General features: G+C 42.6%; 1 protein-coding gene across 1 annotated transcript; it reads right to left on the reverse strand.

Moving 5' to 3' along the window:
- Positions 1–1,964: 1,964 nt before the first annotated feature.
- Positions 1,965–17,792, reverse strand: Sdhaf4 (succinate dehydrogenase complex assembly factor 4). Its single transcript, XM_004864003.4, has 3 exons — positions 17,660–17,792; positions 11,130–11,282; positions 1,965–2,482 (listed from the first exon to the last, which is right to left on the reverse strand). Exons 1-3 carry the CDS (start codon positions 17,721–17,723, stop codon positions 2,373–2,375), a joined length of 327 nt encoding a protein of 108 aa, XP_004864060.2. The 5' UTR covers positions 17,724–17,792; the 3' UTR covers positions 1,965–2,372.
- Positions 17,793–17,997: the final 205 nt, after the last annotated feature.

The raw sequence follows: 17,997 nt of genomic DNA on the forward strand, positions 1-17,997 counted from the left end.
AGCAAACACAGTAACTCCAAGTAGAACATATATCGACTCAGAGATGACCACTGATGTAGACAACCGGTTCTAACTGGCACACTACTTGGTTTGTTTCTGGAGAGAATACAATGCACTCTCTTAAATAAGTCTCCCTACAATCCTCTGGAATAACACTGCACTTCCAACTCACATAATGCCATTATCAGCCACTGCACTGTCTTTCACAGGCTCTGCAAGCCCTTTCTCCTAAGTAACTCAGGTAAAGCCTCACAGCTGAAGGAACAACCTGTGCAACTGACCTACAGCAGAGGACGCCCAAGGGCAGTGGTGGTGAACCTATGGCAGGCAAGCCAAGCAGGCACACAGAGCCCTCCCTGTCGGCACCCAAGCCAAGGCACCCCAGCATCTGAGTGTCAGACAGGATATTTGGGTTTAATTACAGTGCAAAGTGCTGGCACTTTGCAGTAAGTAAGTGGATTTGGGGTTGCAGTTTGGGCACTCAGTCTCTAAAAGGTTCGCCATCACTGCCCTAGGGGACCCCAGCAGTTCCTGTCCTTCCTTCATTTCACACCTATAAATAGACTGAACTTCCTTGCCCCAGTTATCAAAGGCTACAGGAAAGACACTTCTGAGACACCAAAGAAGACTAATGTGGCCCACTCCGTTCCTTGCATTTTTCATACTTTCCTTCCATACCTGAACTTTCTGTTTCAAAAACATACTTTTTTTTTTTTGGTACCGGGGATCGAACTCTGGTCCTTGCGGTTGCACAGCAGGTGGCAAAACCAATGAGCTAAACCCCCAGCCAAAACATACATATTTTTTCTAGTTCAGTTCACTCATATGATCACTGTTTTTAATTAAAACATGATATTTAGTTTAAAAGATTTTTTAAAAATACTCATATGAAGGGCCAGGAATTTAGCTTAATGGCACCACACCTGCCTTGCAAGTGCAAGGTCCTGAGTTTGACCCCTGGTACCAGAAAAAAGAAAAAAAAAAGTACTCATATGAAATAATTTTAACTCAAATATTCAAATTTTGGCTTCATAATCTTTCCCCAGGAAGCCTGGGGATTTGGAAAATACATTCATAATGTAGCCTCAGGTGGTTCCCATGCTGAGGTGTCAAACCTGTGTCCCTCTGAGAAGATCACAGGGCACCCAGATGAAACACTGCCTCATGAGGTGTGCATGACGGGGTTTCTCAATGATATGCACATTTTCTGCCTTGGTTTTTGTTTCTATGAGAGGGTGTCTTGTGATGCTGCCCCACTGGTCTCCAACACACGCGCTCTGGAGCAGCCTCACAGAGTCACAGCCTCCCGAGTGGCTGGGACGACAGGCATGCGTCATGACCCCTGGTTTGAGATTAACATCTGAACTGGCAGCCCTGGTAAGGGAGACTGCCCTCCCTCCCCAGTGTGGCAGAATGGGCATAATTCCCCGTGTTTGGGGTCTGACAGGACAGAAGTCAGAGGAAGGAGGAATCTACCCTTTTTCCTGCATCACAGTGTGAGCTGGGATGTCTCACCTCATCTTCTCTTGCCTTGAGCCAGATTTATGTTGTTGGTCGCTCTGTCCTCAGGCCTCTAAGCCGAACTGAACAGCACCGCTGACTTTTTCAGTTTCGCAGGACTCCTCAGCCTCCACAATGTCAGGAGCCAGTTCCTCATAATAAACACTCTCTCAGTCTCTCCCTCCCCGAGTAACACACAAGTACTTACTCACGTACTCTCCCCAACTTCTCCACGAGGTGGAACTAGTATCAACGCCAACTGACACATAAAGATGCTACAGCACAGGGACCTTTAATAACTTTCCCAAGGTTATGTAGACTCTAAGTGGAGCGAGGATTTGGAGCTAAGTAACTGGCTCAAGGTTAATGATTGTTCCGTCCTGACTTCTCAAGCGGCTTTCTCAAGCTGTAAAAGACTACTGAACACATTTTAAAAGCCAGCGTTAACCTAGCTGACAGCAACATAATCACTTAAAGTTTTTATTTACACATACATTTTACAAGCAACTCATTAAATTAAAAAATTATGAAGTAGAGGTTTACAGTTCTAATAATCCTTTACATACCCCAGTATATTTGTTAATGTTAATATGTCCTCATGTAAAAGTTTTTCTTTTCCTAATTTACAGAAGTGTGTTTTCCTCCAAAGTCATCATGTATATTTTTAAACACATTACAGAAATTAGATGAGTTAGGGCTGAGGATGTAGCTCAGTGCACTTGCCTAGCGTGCAAGGTCCTCGGTTCAATCTCCACTTACACATTCACACACTCACATGATAACTTAAAGGATAGAAAAGAAAGAACATAATCTGAAATACGAAATTCAGATGTACACGTGCAGAGAATGACAATGAAGTTAAAGAATATGTCTTAAAAATCAATACAGCGCCCTTTCCGTTCCCAATCTCCATATCGCGTAGGTTCTGGGCCCCTGGGTCCACCTTTTTCTTTGGTAACTGGATTAACATCATCTGGGAATTCTAAGAAAAGGCAGAAGATACAAACAAACCAGTCAGTAGAGATGTGAAAAACAATATGGCCGATTTTAAAGACAGAGTTGTACAATAGGCTACATATAACTGATCAGGTTACCATGCAGTCTTTAAATAAACTGTAAATAACTGTAAATGTGTTTCTTTTCCCCCAGTTTTGTTTTGAGGCAGGGTCTCACTTTGTAGTTCAGGCTGGCCCCGAACTCACTATTAGCCCAGGCTGGCCTCGAACTCACGGTGATCCTCCCGCTTCAGCCTCCCGAGTGCTGGGATTACAGGCATGCACCACCATGACCAGCTCTTTTTCCCAAGTTAGAGAAATCATTTAGGATGCAATTTTCATGTTCAGCCAATTTTACCACCAACATTGGCGACTTCAAATTCTTGGAGCAGGTTCAGGCCCCAAGCTAGAAGTAGCTTCATATATGCTGCTGGCCCCAAGTAGAAGGAAAGGGGTATAGAGAACAGAGTGGAATTCACTGAACTTGGAAGATTTTGAAACAAGAGTACTCTGAAGGAGTCCCTTTGACTAAATGCCACTATTTTCTTACTAGTAAAATGGGGAGAGCAATTATACCTGTCCAATGGTGCTGAGAATTAAACAAGGCAACACACATAAAGCATCTGGCATAGTGCCATGCACAAAGAATGTTGATTACTTTTAGCTATGAGTACTATTGTTCATTATCATGGGGTTTTGGCTTCAGTAACTGGTCAGGTGGTCCTGTCATGGATACAACTGCAACTAATATTCTTTTTTTTGGTACTGGGGATCGAACTCGAGTCCTTGTGCTTGTGAGGCAGGCAGTGGAACCACTGAGCTAAATCCCCGGCCCTGCAACTAATATTCTTAATACTGTGTTCAGACTGTAATTCCCAACATGAGGCAGGTCCAATTCTGAGCACTTTAATTTTATTTATTTATTATTCTTTTTTGAGATGGGGCTTTGCTGTGTTGCCCAGATTGACCTCAAACTTCAGGGCCCAATCAATCAAAAGCAGTGGAGAGTCCCACGCTTTCAATTCCAAATGTCTTTCAATTCTGAGCACTTAATAAATGTTAACTCATTCAGTCCTTATAATTATCCCCAAGAAAGGAAGAAACATTGTCCCATTTTGTAGATGAGAAAGTGAGACAAAGCAGGTTAGGAAGGTTGCTCAGTGTCACGGGTACTAAGTGGCGAAGCCAAGTCTGAATCCTTATGCTCGGCCTCAGCTGAGCCCTCAACCACACACAGCTCTGCTCTGCGTAGGGCAAGAATGGAGAGGGACTGGCTACAGGAAAAGAAACTCAATTCTTAAATGCATTCTCTTTAGAAAACTAAAAATCATGGAACCAAATTAACATAGCCTTTCCCCGGACAAAGAAAGAGGACCCACAATTTACCCTGAGGAGTTCCAATTATTTCTCCCTTCTTTTACTTTTGCTGAACTGTAAGTCTCTTTTCCCCAGGCTCTGACTGCAGGCTGTCTCCTCCCTGCTCTGTGGCTTCCTCCGAAAGACCTTGCCGAGGGAAGCGCTCCCTTCTCCCTGCCTGTATCCCACAGCAAGGGACTTAGCCAGCGGAAGTCCGCTCAGGGTGCCAGCATGGCCGGGTTCTGGTGAGGGCCTCCTCCTGGCCCAAAGACAGGCCCTCCTTGCTGCGCCCTCACATGGCAGAGGGAGACAGCAAGCACACTCGTGTTCCTTCTCTTAAGGCTCTATTCCTGTCATGAGAATAGTGCCATTCATGACTCATCACAACCTAACTACCTCTCAAAGGCCCCATCTCCAAACGCCATCACAGTGGGAGCTAGGCTTCAATATACTGCAAGAATCTCTGGGTGGGCACACAATTTGGCCTACAACACGAGGGAAGAAAGAACTGTGTGCCTGTAGCCCAGTTACTCTAGGAGGCTGAGTCAGGAGGATGCCTGGGTGACACAGCAAGACCCCATCTCTTAAACACCAGGTAGAGACGTCCCTGGTTCTCATGGCCACACTCCTCCTTCTAGCCTGATTCTATCATCAAACCTTTCTAGGCATTTCTTCTGATTCCACACAATTCACTTTTTCAGTGCTTTTCTCCAGTCTACAATAATCTCAAACCCATTGTACCTTCTAGGGTAGCATGAATATCTGGTTCGGAGTTTCATCCGACGTCCTTACCAGTACTGACATCCACAACAGTGAATCGCAGGGTCCCAAACCTCTCCTAGTGACCCTTATCTATACTACAACCATCCTCCTGGGCCTTGCCCTCTCTTCAATAGGTTTCTTCTCCAAATCCCACACCCCGAGCTCTCTCCTCTCTGACCACAGCTCCGATCTTTCCATAGCCTGTTTTTTTCATGTTAACTTTTGCCTTTATTATCATCTGCAAAGGTTTTCTGAAAGCTTTTATTCTCACCACTACCACCCTGTTGCATGTTCTCAGTGTCCCATTTTTAACTAATGCAATAAAGTTTTCGAACTCATCTCTATTTTCCGACTGCCATGTTGGCTGAACCTGCCCAGAAGGCTGAATTATCTCTCTAAAACAGAATTCTGTCTCCAGGTCACACTGAAGAAAGCCAAACACAAAGGACTACACACTGTGTTATTTCATGTATATAGTATATAAAATCCTAGAAAAAGCAAAGCTACAATGATGGAGAACAGGTCAGTGGTTGTAGAAGGAGGTGGTGGTGGGACTGACTGTTAACAGGGCCAAGGGAATTTTTTAGGGAACAAAAATTTCATACTTAGATGTGGTTTTTTAATACAATGGAGTACTACTACTCTGTCATAAAGAAGGATGATCTCGAGACATTTATAGCTAAATGGATGCACCTTGAGCTCATACTCTTAAATGAAATAAATTGAACACACATGTTTAAATACTGCATTGTTTCTCTGGTGTGAGAAACTGAAAGTGGAAATGCAGATTAAAATACACAGTAGACATGGGGAAATAGGAAAAAATGTTCAAATAAAAAGGGGAACAAGGGAAGGGATGGGGGAAAGGAAAGAAGGGACAAGAAAAAAAGAAAACAAGAAAAAAATGGAAACAAAGCTTTTTTACACAAGGGAGGGGAAAGAAGGGGGAAAAAAGAAACAGCAAGATATATCATGCACAGGTACAAATTCCTTACGATGAATGTTATCTAAAGTGTACCAATGAATGTTTTTTCTAAGAAAAATAATTTCATACTTGCTGTTGTTTACCTGACTAAACACTGTTAAAATTCTCTGAACTGTATACTTAAAATAGGTGGATTTAACTATCTGGAGATTACACTCTAATTAAGCTGACTGAAATACATTTAGCGCTTCCCTCACTGCCCACAGAAGAAAGCCCTTCTGCTCTAACCTGACAGTTCAGGCCCTCTCTTTGTAGCCTTACATTCTTTTAACTTTACGCTGAAGCCAAAGAGGTCTTTCTCCTTTTTCATATCTTTCTTTTGGAAATATCTTCCCATCACATTTCATCTTTATAAAGATTTTAGTTTTCTTTTAATCTACAGCTCAGATGTCATCTCTTTTGTCCAACTCTGTCTGATCACTTCTGTCTGTCACACTAATTACTTCATGATGTTCTGCTCCTAGGTGGCTACGTATCTCATTTTTGTTATTAATCTTTGTATCAAAAAGGGTGCCTGGCTACAAGTATCTTCCTTTATTATCTTACAAATGAAATCTACTCTCTGCAGAAGACAACCTATACATTTTTTCCCTTTTTTAAAGAATGAAATACAGGGCCGGAGATTTAGCTCAGTGGCACCAAGCCTGCCTCGCAAGTGTAAGGTCCTGAGTTTGATCTCTGGTACTGAAGGGGGTAAAAAAAAAAAAAAAAGAATGAAATACATACTACAGGCAGGGAAACAAGAATAGAAGGAAGGAAACAGACTGTCAGACACCAAGAGCTACAGATAGCTTGAATATGGGCGTGACTGGTAGGATGAGTCAGTAGGGACAGATCTGAAAGGAGTTAAGGAATAATCAAAAGGACTTGGTCAGTGACTGGACAGAAGAGACAGGGAGAGGCAGGCATGAAGGGTTACCCCAGATGGTTAGACAGGAGTTCCAGAAAAAAAGGAGGCAACTGGGTTGTGCTGGTGGGAGGGATAAAAATAAGGGGACAATGTGTGTTGAGTAAGTTTAGTTTTAGAAGTATTGCTTTTTTTTTCCTGTACCAGGAATCAAACTCAGGCCTTGTGCTTGTCAGGCTGGTTTGGTGCTGCTGAGCTACATCCCTCGCCCCTAGAATTATTAATTTTAAGATGCTTGGAATATGCAAAGAAAGACGTTCAGTAGGCTGCTGGACGGAGTGAGGCTGAGGAGAGCTCTGACCAGAGCAGTAAATGCAGAACTGGCAAGACACACACACCATTTAAGATGATCTTAGGAAGATAGGAGAGCCCCTGGGGAAGCTGAGGTGGTTAGCACAGAGACCTGCCAATGCCCACATTTAGATTAGGGGCAAAGGCCATGGAATTTAAACATGAGCCTAGGAAGAAATCAACTGAAGCAATAGGGTGAAAAGCTGGTGCACAACAGAAACAAAGGGGAAATTTTCACAAGCAGAAGTTAACACGGTCAGGGGCTGTGGACCATTTGTTGCAACACAGCCAGGGCCAGAAAGCATCTGCTGGGTGGGTGACGTCTGTCAGACAGGTTTCTACAGAATAAGAGGTTCAACATGAATGCCAGTCATGCCAAGTTTAAGGCAAATCCCTACCCTCGGGTTATGGCTGTGTTTAGATGTCCCCTAAAGTTTCATGCCGTCACAGGAGGGGCTTTTCAGAGGTGGCTAGATCTAGAGTGTGTGACCCTGGAATTGATTCATGGTGCAGTGCTAGGCTCAAGGGCACTAGGATTAAGGGTGTGAGTGCTGCCTGCCCTAAGTAGCCTGGATAAGATAAAAGGGACAGGAAAACACTGTTAAGGTCCCCATGGCTTTGAGTAGCCTGGATAAGATATAAGAGGCAGAAAGATAATGTTAAGATCCCTTGTTGCTTTTGCTACCTGATGAGCACCATGAACTGTTTCTCCTCTGCGACACCCCTCTGCCAAGCCACCCTACCTTGGAGCCAGCTGATTATGGACTGAAACCTCTACAAACTGAGCTAAATAAACCTTTTCCCCTTTAACTTTGGGTGTCAGGTATTTCGTCTTAGGAATGAAAGAAAAGTAACTAAGACATCTCGTGTCATACATATCAATAGCTTCTGAAATCTGTAGCTTTTTTACTGTGGTAAAACATTAACTATTTGTAAAATGATATTAAATACAATCACAATGTTGTATAACAATCAGCACTACCTATACCAAATTTTTTTCTGATATCAGCCTCAATGTAACTTCCTCCTTCCCCTGCTCCCCAGTCCTTGATAACATATTTTCTACTTTCTTCTCTACGAATTTGCCTATTCTTGGTGCCTCATATAAGTGGAATCATTTAAAATCTGTCCTTCTGTGTCTGGCTTATTTCACTAAATACAGTATTTTTCAAGGCCCATGTGGTAGCATATGTCAAAACATCATTATTTTTTATGACTGTAAGTCTTTCTTGCACATGTCATATTACCTTTATCCAGTCACGTGCTGAAAGATACTTGGTTTCCACTTTTTGCTACTGTGAATAACGTACGTACCACAAATGCTTGCTCTAGGTATCTGTGCATATGCCCTATGTGTCAGCTGACTAAGACAACATCCTTGCCATCAATTACTTATTACTTTCCTTTTTTTTTTTGGTACCAGGGATTGAACTCAGGACCTCACGCTTGCCAGGTAGGCACTGTGCAGCTAGCTAAATCCCCAGCCCTCTTTCCATTTTTTTATCTTTGTAGGTGAGAAGTGATATCCATCATTACTGTGATTTGCATTTCCTTAATATTAATGATGCTGAGCATCTTTTCATGTGCTTGGTGGTTATTTGTCTATGTTATTTGGCGAAATGTCCATTTAAGTCCTTTGCTGATTTTCGAACTGGGTTTTTTCTTTTTGGTCATTGTATTGCAAGCTTTTTGTATATTTTGAATATTAATACCCTATTAAGTATATAATTTGCACCTATTTTACCCTTTCTGTAGGATATCTTTTTGCTTTTTTGATGACTTTTTTCTTTTTTTTGGTACAGGGGATCAAACTCAGGACCTTGCACTTAATGAGGCAGGCAGCAGTACCACTCAGCTAAATCCCCAGCTCCTCTTAATGACTTTTGATGTAAAAATATTCTTAACTTTGATGAAGTCCTTTGTATTTATTTGCCTGTGCCTTTAGTGCCATAGCCATGAAATCACTGCCAAACCCAATGTGAAGATTTCTCTCGTTTATTTTCCTCTAAAAGCTTTCTTGTTTTAGCCCTTAAATTTAGATTTTTTAATGTATTTTGAATTAATTTTTCTATATGAAAGGTCCAACTTCATTCATTTGCATGTGGATACCCAGTCTTCCTGGCATCATTTACTGAGAAGGCCCACTGTCTTTTCCCGAACTGAATGACTTTGGTACCTTTGTTAAAATCAACTGACCAGGCCGGGGATTTAGCTCAATGGTTCCAGCGCCAGCCTCGAAAGTGCAAAGTCCCGAGTTCGATCCCCAGTACCAACAATGACAACAACAACAAAAAATCAATTGACCATATATGTGAGAGTTTATTTTGGGGTTGCTGCTTTCTTCTTGTGTGATCATTCCTCACTTTCTGGTTAAAATGCTACAAATTTATTATCTTACAGTTCTAGAGGACAGAAGTCTGACACATTCTCAATGGCTAAAGTCAAGATACCAGCAGAGCTGTGCTCCATTTGAAGGCTTGAGAGAGAAACTGGTTCCCATGTGCTTTTCAGCTACCAGCTGCTGCCCATATCCAGTGGCTTGTGGCCCCTCCCTTATCTTTTTGCTTTCCTTTCTTGTGGGATTGAAACCAGGGCCTTTGTGGACACTGAAATTACTGAAAACCTTTTATGACAACTATTGAAAAATCTCCATCATCTTGGCTGATTGGTCTGGTTATTAGATTGAGCTCAGTAAAGTGCTATAAACTCAAATATTTTACTGATTAGCAAATAATAAAAGTTTTCCTATTCTAGAAAGATCCAGACACAGGTGCTGGTGTCCTCTGCTGACCTCTTCTTGCCTAGGGTTAATCCTCATTTTGCTGCAAAAGCCAGGCAAGAGGGACAGCCTTGCTGAGGACCAAAGTGGTGAGATTAGATGTGTGCTGTTTTATTTTTAAATAGCTAAAATTCCATACATTCTACAGTTCACAGGTGCGAAGGGTACAGAATGAAGATAAAGTAGTACTTTAGAGACAGAGCTATCTGACATGAGCCACATATGCATACTGAGTACAAATGAGAGGCTGGGGATGCTGCTCAGTGGTAATGCATGTGCTCAGCATGTGTGGGGCCGGGGTTCAATGCCGAGTACTAAAAACAAACAAAAGCAAAAAATGCTTAGGCTGTCACCATCCCCCAAACCTCTTTGTCCTCAGCACTACCCTTCCCTCTACTCACAGCTGCACAGTGAGAACAGCCGCCTTTACGAGTGACTCACTGCTACCCCAGTGACTTAGCCGTGGGCCCTGGGCCCAAGCCAGGCCGATGAGCTTCCTTCTCAAGGACTGGGAGATCTAAGGCTGGCTGCTCTCGAGCTGAGCAGCTGCCAGGAGCAGTTACTCTCTGCCCAGTGGACTTCAAGCTCCTTTGGAGACAGGGAAGGATCGAGAAAAGTGATGAGTGACAAGAGAAGGAAGAACTGTCCCAGTCTAACTGTCTCAGTCACAGAATGCTTTGCACTGAGTTTCCAGGATTTTTTCTTTTTTCTTTTTTGAGACAGATTCTCTTTCAGTTGCTAAGTTGTTTAAACAGGGGTCAAACTTGCTATCTTGCTGCCTCAGCCTCCTGAGTGCTGCATTACAGGTGCACACCACTGTGCCCACCTTACCGAGTTCCCAGTCTTTTTTTAAAGCCCAGCATCATTAGTAGGCTTGCATGCCCCACTTTACCCTGTCCCCTAAGGACAATCCATTGCACCTCCTGCTGTTGAACTTTTGTTTTGTTTGAGACAGGATCTTGCTATGTAGTTCAGGCTGGCCTCTAACTCATGGTAGTCCTCCTGCCTCAGCCTCCTGAGTACTGGGATTATGGGTGTGTACCACTATTCCCAGGTAGAAATCTTTTTTTTAAAAAAACACACATGTTGATGGCCAGTACATGAATTTTACTCATTGTTGAAGAGAGACACACAAGCTTCAATATCACAGAGTTTCTCTTACATGAGAAACTCAAATTATTTAAAAAAAGAGCAAAATAAAAGATAATAGGAAGTAGGGAGGTAGGTCTTTCTCAAATGGGAAGGGGATCAGGAGATGGGGGGAAGGGCGGGATGAAAATAGAATTGGGCTGTGTTACATACATGAACCAACTCCACACAAGGAACATAATGATTATGTACTGCACACATGTACTAATCAAAATAAACTCTAAAAAAAGATGAAATGGCAAATTTAATGCTAGGTCTGTTTTTACCACAATACAAAACCAAACCAAAAAAAAGAAACATGATTATTAATAAAGGATTATAAGTGATATTTCATTTCCTTCCTCAGTGACTAAAACATTTTCCTTGATGCGTCCAGAATGAAGAGAGAAGCGCGGCTGTACTCACTCGTAAGTGGCTCATGGTCCAGATGAGAACCCTCGGGGGCATCAAAACGACCGAGCGGGAGCTTGGGCTTCTTGAGGGGTGGTGTGGCGGGCTCAGCCTTCCCCCCTAGAGAGGAGCTGCTTTTCCTCACAGAATGACAGAGTGGGGGTGACCCTGGCACAGTGGACAGAGCAGAAATGGAGCTGTTCATTTATTCTGCTTAAAAATTGAATAATTTTACTTATATGTCTTTAGTTTATACATTCACATTTATCAAGCTTCAAAAGACACAAAAGTGGAGTGAAAACACTTCCTTGTGCCCCTACTTTCTAGACAGCCATTTTCCTCCATTTGTACCAATGTCACTAGTTTGAAAGGAAGCTATGAAGTGGTGATCATTATCAAAACTGTAGAAACATATAGAACACTGATTCCTGTCAGCAATGCCAACACACCAGGACACAGACCATTAAAAGTATCTAAGAGGGCTGGGGATTTAGCTCAGTGGTTCCGGTGCCTGCCTCACAAGTGCAAGGACCCGAGTTCAATCCCCGGTACCAAAAAAAATAAAAAAGATTCCTCTAATTTGTCAAGAGGAGTGCTTAAAAGTATCTAAGAAGCTGAGATGGTGGTGCACCCTTGTAATCTCCACATTTGGGAGGCTGAAGCAGGAGGATCCTGTGTTCAAGACCAGCCTGGACCACACACCAAGAACCTGTCTCAAAAAAAAAAAGGACTTACATACTGAGTTTTTCAATGATAACATTTAGTCCATGTACATCAGCCTGATAAAGATGGAGGTAGTGAGACACACACAAGTCATTTTAAGGGCCTTGTCCCCAGCCCCTTCCTTCCCTCTCCCAGCTGCCCGAAGGTGAGCAACTTTTTCTGCCGATGCCTGGGAGCAGCCAGCCATGGACTGAAACCTCTGAAACTGTGAGCCAAACAGATTTTCCTTCTTTGAGGTTGATTTCTCTCAGGGAATTTACAATGACAGAAAGCTAACTAATTCAAATGACAGGAATAGTGGCGGACACCTATGATCCCAGCAATCAGGAGGCTGAGGCAGGAGGATCACTGAGAGTTCAAGGGCAACCTACATAGCGAGTTACGGACAGCCTGAACTGCCTAGTGAGATCCTGTCCAAAACACAAAAAACAGCAACAACAACAAAAAGAAAGCTAATGCAATATACAGACCACTTCTAAATCTGATAAAACCTCTGTGAAAGTAAATAATGACAAATTTAAAATGCAGACCACTGAGGTTAAAAAAAACAACACTTAAACGGAAACTGCTGCACTTTGTATCTTTCCTGTAGAGCTCGGAGAGCAGAGCTTTAGGGCCAGCAGGGAAATGACAGAGGCCACAATGAGTCTCCCAAGTCATGGCCGACTGCACCGCCTTTCAGACCTCAGGCTCTGCACAGCCCCACCCGGGGGTTGTGGTGCTATGAAATGGATCCACGTCCAAATCTCAAGCACTTCTACACAAATCCTTGCAAAAGAGACCTCCTCACAACCCACGCTTGCGGATGCCCGCAGATGGAATCACAGTACAATAATCAACAACATGAATTCCACAAACAAGAGCCAGCAGGATCAACAAACAATAGTGGGGCAAACCAAAGACTCCATACACAGAATCTGGAATATAAAATACCTAACTGATACAGTTAAAGAGATTAAAAAGGAAGCAAAAAATGAGTCATGAATAAGAGAGTGAAAAATGAGGAGGCAAAAAGGCAGAAAACAATAGACATGAAAATTTAGAAATATAATACTAACTTACATTTCAAGCTCAAAGAAAAGGCTAATAGGACAGGCACGATGGCCACATACCCATCCGTGTCTTGGTTACTTCTCTTGTTGCTGAGGTGAAACACCCGACACCCAGAGTTAAAGGATGGAAGGGTTATTTGGCTCACAGTCTGTAGAGGGTTCAGTCCATAGTTGGCTGGCTCCAAGGCAGGGAGGCAGAGGAGAGGGACATCGCAGAGGGGAAAGTTTATTGCAGGCAAAGAGAGCAAAAGCAATGAGAGAGCAAGGGGCCCGGCACAGCTCTTTCTGTCCCTTCCTTGCACAGGATCCAGGCTACCAAGATCAGGGGAGCGCCAAACCAATCAACCAGTGGACCAGTGCAGTGATCGCCCACACTTATTGCCAGCATAACACACTCTAGGTCCAGCCACCCTTGAAAAGTCCCACCCATGACCATGTGACACTTTGGGGGACATCTAAACACAGCCATAACAGCCTGTAATTCCAGCTACTCGAGACACTGAGGCAGAAGGATCACAGATTTGAGGCTAGCCTGGGCAATTTATTGAGACTTTGTCTCAAAATAAAAAATAGGAAAAGCTGGGGATGCAGCTCAGTAGCTGGGAGTTTCAATTCTTTGTACTGGGTGGGGTGGAGAGTTAAATGGCAAAATAGGTACAAATGAAAAGAGAACTGGGGCAGGCATGGTGGCACATGCCTGTGATTTCAGCACTCAGGAGGCTGAGACAGGAGGATCACTGAGAGTTCAAGGCCAGGCTGGGTCGTTACACAGTGAGTTCAAGGCCAGCCTAAACTACATAGCAAGACCTTGCCTCAAAAAATGAAAGAAAGAAAGAAAGAGAGAAAGAGAGAGAGAGAGAGAATTGGAAAGTTTCAAAAAATTATATATAAAAAAGCATAAAAATAAGGAAATGAAAATAGTTAAAACATGTGTACGAAAAAATAAGGTATAACAGATATTTAATCATATTTCCAGAAGAATGGAAAAATCAGGGGAGACAGCACACAGGTGGCAGAAAATAAAGAGAAACAAAGCCATAATCGGACACAAAGTAAAAAGAGAAGCCCAACATCAGAAATCTTAAAAGTAGCCGAATAAAAGCTTATAGCTGGGCTTGGTGGCACAAGCTTGCAATCCCAGCTACTCAGGAGGCCAAGGCAAGAGGGTCACAGCAAGCTGGGCACCAAGCTATGCTACATAGCAGTTCCCTGCTTCAAAGAACTACAAACCAACCCCAGGAACCCATACACACACACACACACACACACACACACACACACACACGCACTCAAGAATGAACAACAGAGGTAGAGAATGAGCGAATCCACAGTATTCTTAAACTTGCTACTCTTCAGTCTGAGGATATTAATTTACTTCAGACTTTTTAAAGTATGTATTTTATTTAAAAAATTTTTTTGGTACCAGGGATCGAACTCGGGACCTTTCGCTTGCAAAGCAGGCAGGGGAACCACTGAGCTAAATCCCCACCCTAAAGTATGTATTTTAAAGTATGAATTTGAACTAATATAGCAGAACTAAGCATGTCTTCCAAACCAGCAGAAAGAAAAAGGGAAGAAAAAATTTAGTTCAAACAAAGTTTGACAGACTGAAGGTGCAAAAAGTAAGATTGCGGAACTAAAGCTAATCACACCAACATTCAGCTTCTTCAGCTTCCATGTGTTTAGCTCTGGGCCCTGTGTTCACCTGTCAGAGCTCAAGTGGGAGGTGGGAGCCGACAGAACCTCTGGGGGCAGGGCGGAGCAGGAGGCTGGGGTGACTGGGGAGTGGATTTCTGGTCTGGAGCCAGGGTGAGCTGCCATAAAAGGCTGAGCTAGAAACTTCAGATTCCTGAGACGTGATTTTTCTTCCTGCATGTGCTCCCACCACTGCCATCCAATATGAGCGCCTCACCAGACCTGATTCATGAGGATGTCATGCCCTTGAATCTCCAAAACTGTGAACAAACTATATCTCTTTCCTTTAATAGTTAACCTGCCTCTCAGGTGTTTTATTATAGTGATGAAAAGCATTCATATATCAGCAATTACAATAAGTATAAATGGACTAAACTCTGGTTAAAAAGGATAGTTAGTGACAAAATACCAAAATCTAGCCATATGCTGATCGAGATACATCATTTCCTCATTCCCCCCCAAAAAATACACACAGAAAAAGGGAAAAAGACAGCAACATAATTAAAATATATAACATTTACAATTAAAAATTCTCAATATATTCCTGTTATTTACTTTTAGGTTCACAAATAAATATATATGGCATAAAATATGATTTTTAATTTTTGGTGCTGAATTAAACCCTGGGGCTTCTGCATGCTCCACTGAACTACATCCCCAGTCCCAACGTCATGTTGGGGTACACACTGTAGAATGTGTATACACTGTAAAACAGCTGAATCAAGCTAATAATAATATGCATTACCTCATAGACTAAGAATTTATTTGAATTTATGACACTTAAAAGCTACACTCGGTAATTTCTAAGTATCCAATACATTCTTATTAAGTATAGTCACCATGCTGCACAGGAGATTTCTTGAACTCATGAATCTGCATATACGTAAACTTGATTTATGACACCTGGTATGATATCAATGTGGCAAAGGTCTTATAAATACTGTACATGGAACTGTGAAGAATAGTCATTTGTACAGAAAAGAAAAGAAATTGGTTTCTTGGGTCACATCATATATGAAAATCAATTCCTAGTAGGAAAAAACCTTAAATGTAAAAAGTAAAACTACAGACCTTTGAGAAGAAAATACTGTATAGAATACCTATATCAGTTTAGGGTAGTGAAAGCTTTCTGGGACAAGACCACAAGGCACTAGCAATAAACAAAAGATCAAGATAAGATTAAAATAAAAGTATAAATATCTGTTCGTTAAAAGATACTTTTATTATTGACTCTACATGGCTGTACATGCAGGCTCATTATTCTATTCTGTCTTGTGTTTATATGAATTTCACAGAAAGACACACTATAGCCACTCATGGCAGCTTGTACCTGTAGTCCCAACTACTGTACTTAGAAGAAGAGGCAGGAGGATGACTTGAGCCCAAAGGCTAAAGAGCAGCCTGGGCAACATAACTAAAAAAGGTTAGTGGGGGTTGGAGACCTAGCTCAGTGGTAGAGTGCCTACCCAGCATGCACCTGCACAAGGCCCTGGGTTCATCCTTAGCACCCGGAAAAAAAAGTTAACAAAGGTTAGCATCCAAACATAAGTAAAGAACATAAACGAGAAAGATAATCCATTAAGAAAATGAGATATCTCACACAAAAAACTACTAAAAATCTGAAAAATGTTTAATTAGAAAAAAAGTGTCCCGGGCATGGTGGCATGTGCCTGGAGGCTGAGGCAGGAAGATTGCCTGGAGTTCAAGGCCAGTCTGAACTACATAGTGAGATGCTGTTTGAAAAAAAAAAAAAAAGTAAAATCATGAGATACCATTGTAACACTCTCTTGGGAGCTGAAAATTAAACTTTCAGACAAAATCAAATGTTGCTAAGTGTGTGGAACAACAAGAACTATAATATACTGCAGGCATACGTCAGTGTAAACTGCTAGTGGGACCAAAAAATGCCTGTATAACTTGGTATGGTGCTGTGAGGATGAACAGGCTCATACTGTTCTGCAGGGACTCCACTCCTTGCACCAAGCATGGGTAACAGACACAAAGTGTGCAGAAGCCAATTCTGGTGATTCTAGAATCACTCTAAGGTCCACTGAGAAGGAAAAGATAAAATGTGCCACATACCCATGGTGGAATAACCACCTCCTCAAACATGTATGTTCAATCTCAAAACATAGTATTAGCCGAGAAAAGCAAATAAATATAAACTGTATGAAACTATTTCTATAAAGATTTTTTTAAATTACAGATTTCCACGATTGTAACACAAAGCAGCTTGTTGGTAACAAATAGTCTACATCTTAAACTGGAGAATGGGTTCATAACGTTGCTTTTGCTTCATAACTTATACTTGCACCAAATTGATCAAGCTGGTGAAAAAGGAATGTTGAACGAACACAATCATAATTATTACTTTGAGATCTGGATACTGTCAGATGTTCATTTTCTATAATGTTCATTTCTGATTTTAAGATTTTTACAATACAGTAATACATGTTGAGGAAAATGATATAAAAAGTAAAACAAGTTGCACAGAAATCAGGCCATTTACTATGAAGTCAGTAATTGTGTTTTCAATTTATATAGTGTACCTAACTTTTCAGTACGTTGTACTTAAAGTCATGCTTAGCATACTATGAGTTTCTGAGTGCCATTTTGAGGAGTCCAACAAGAATGGTTTAAAAAGTGCTGGTTTTTTCTGAAAGTATGCATGCTTCTTCTGCACTAATTTCTGGCTTCACCTAATTTTTATTATACATACTACTCAGCCTTTGGCCCACTTCTGAATTTTTCTAACGGCCACGAATCCTTTCAGATTTAAGCGAGTAAACCACTTCTGCTCCCAAAGTCCTTCTGCACCATTTTCCCCGAAAGGCCCCAGAGCCAATCAACCTGCTCGGCACTTCCGGGTGAGGGCCGTGGCCGGAAGGAAAAGGGCCGCGGACCGGAAGTGCCTGTCCCACCTCCGGCTCTAGGAGCAGACCCAAGACCCAAGAAGCGCCAGTGGCCGAGCGGAAAAGAAAAGCTCTACAGACGCTGCCGCTTGTCAGCACGCGCAGGGCTTACTCCGCGGGAGTGCTTGAACCTTTGCGACCCCGCCCAGACTGGGCGCCTTACTTGCCGCTCTCCAAGGGGTGGCGTGGACTCGGCCAAGTAAACCCGCGAGCCTGGATACCATCATGATGCAGCGTCCTGAGGTGTCTGCACAAGCGCAGCGGAGGAAAAGTGGGGCGGGGCAGCGCCCGCCGCGGGGCGGGCATTGTGTGTGTGTGTGTGGGGGGGCGCCTACGCAGCCAGCGCCACTCATCTGCACCTGCGCAGCAGCCTCCAGCTAAAACCTAGAACTACCCAGAGCTACCCTGAACTCTACCTTTAGTAAACCCCAAATCAAACTGTTTCAGAACCTCTTGTCCAGCCTCCTTTATTCCTTTCTCCTCTTGCCCTTTCAGTCTCTA

This window comes from Heterocephalus glaber, unplaced genomic scaffold, assembly GCF_053883595.1.
Source record: "Heterocephalus glaber isolate CG9 unplaced genomic scaffold, H.glaber_assembly_v1.0 deba00000594, whole genome shotgun sequence".
In the NCBI taxonomy this organism is placed as follows: domain Eukaryota; kingdom Metazoa; phylum Chordata; class Mammalia; order Rodentia; family Bathyergidae; genus Heterocephalus; species Heterocephalus glaber.

Excerpts from the sequence above, each read along its gene's own strand:
- Sdhaf4 (XM_004864003.4), bottom strand. The coding sequence starts at position 17,723 with ATGATGGTATCCAGGCTCGCGGGTTTACTTGGCCGAGTCCACGCCACC. Across the intron at positions 11,283-17,659 it reads CACCCCTTGGAGAGCGGCAA|GGTCACCCCCACTCTGTCAT; the intron begins GTAAGGCGCCCA and ends CCACTGTGCCAG. Across the intron at positions 2,483-11,129 it reads GGACCATGAGCCACTTACGA|AATTCCCAGATGATGTTAAT; the intron begins GTGAGTACAGCC and ends GCCTTTTCTTAG.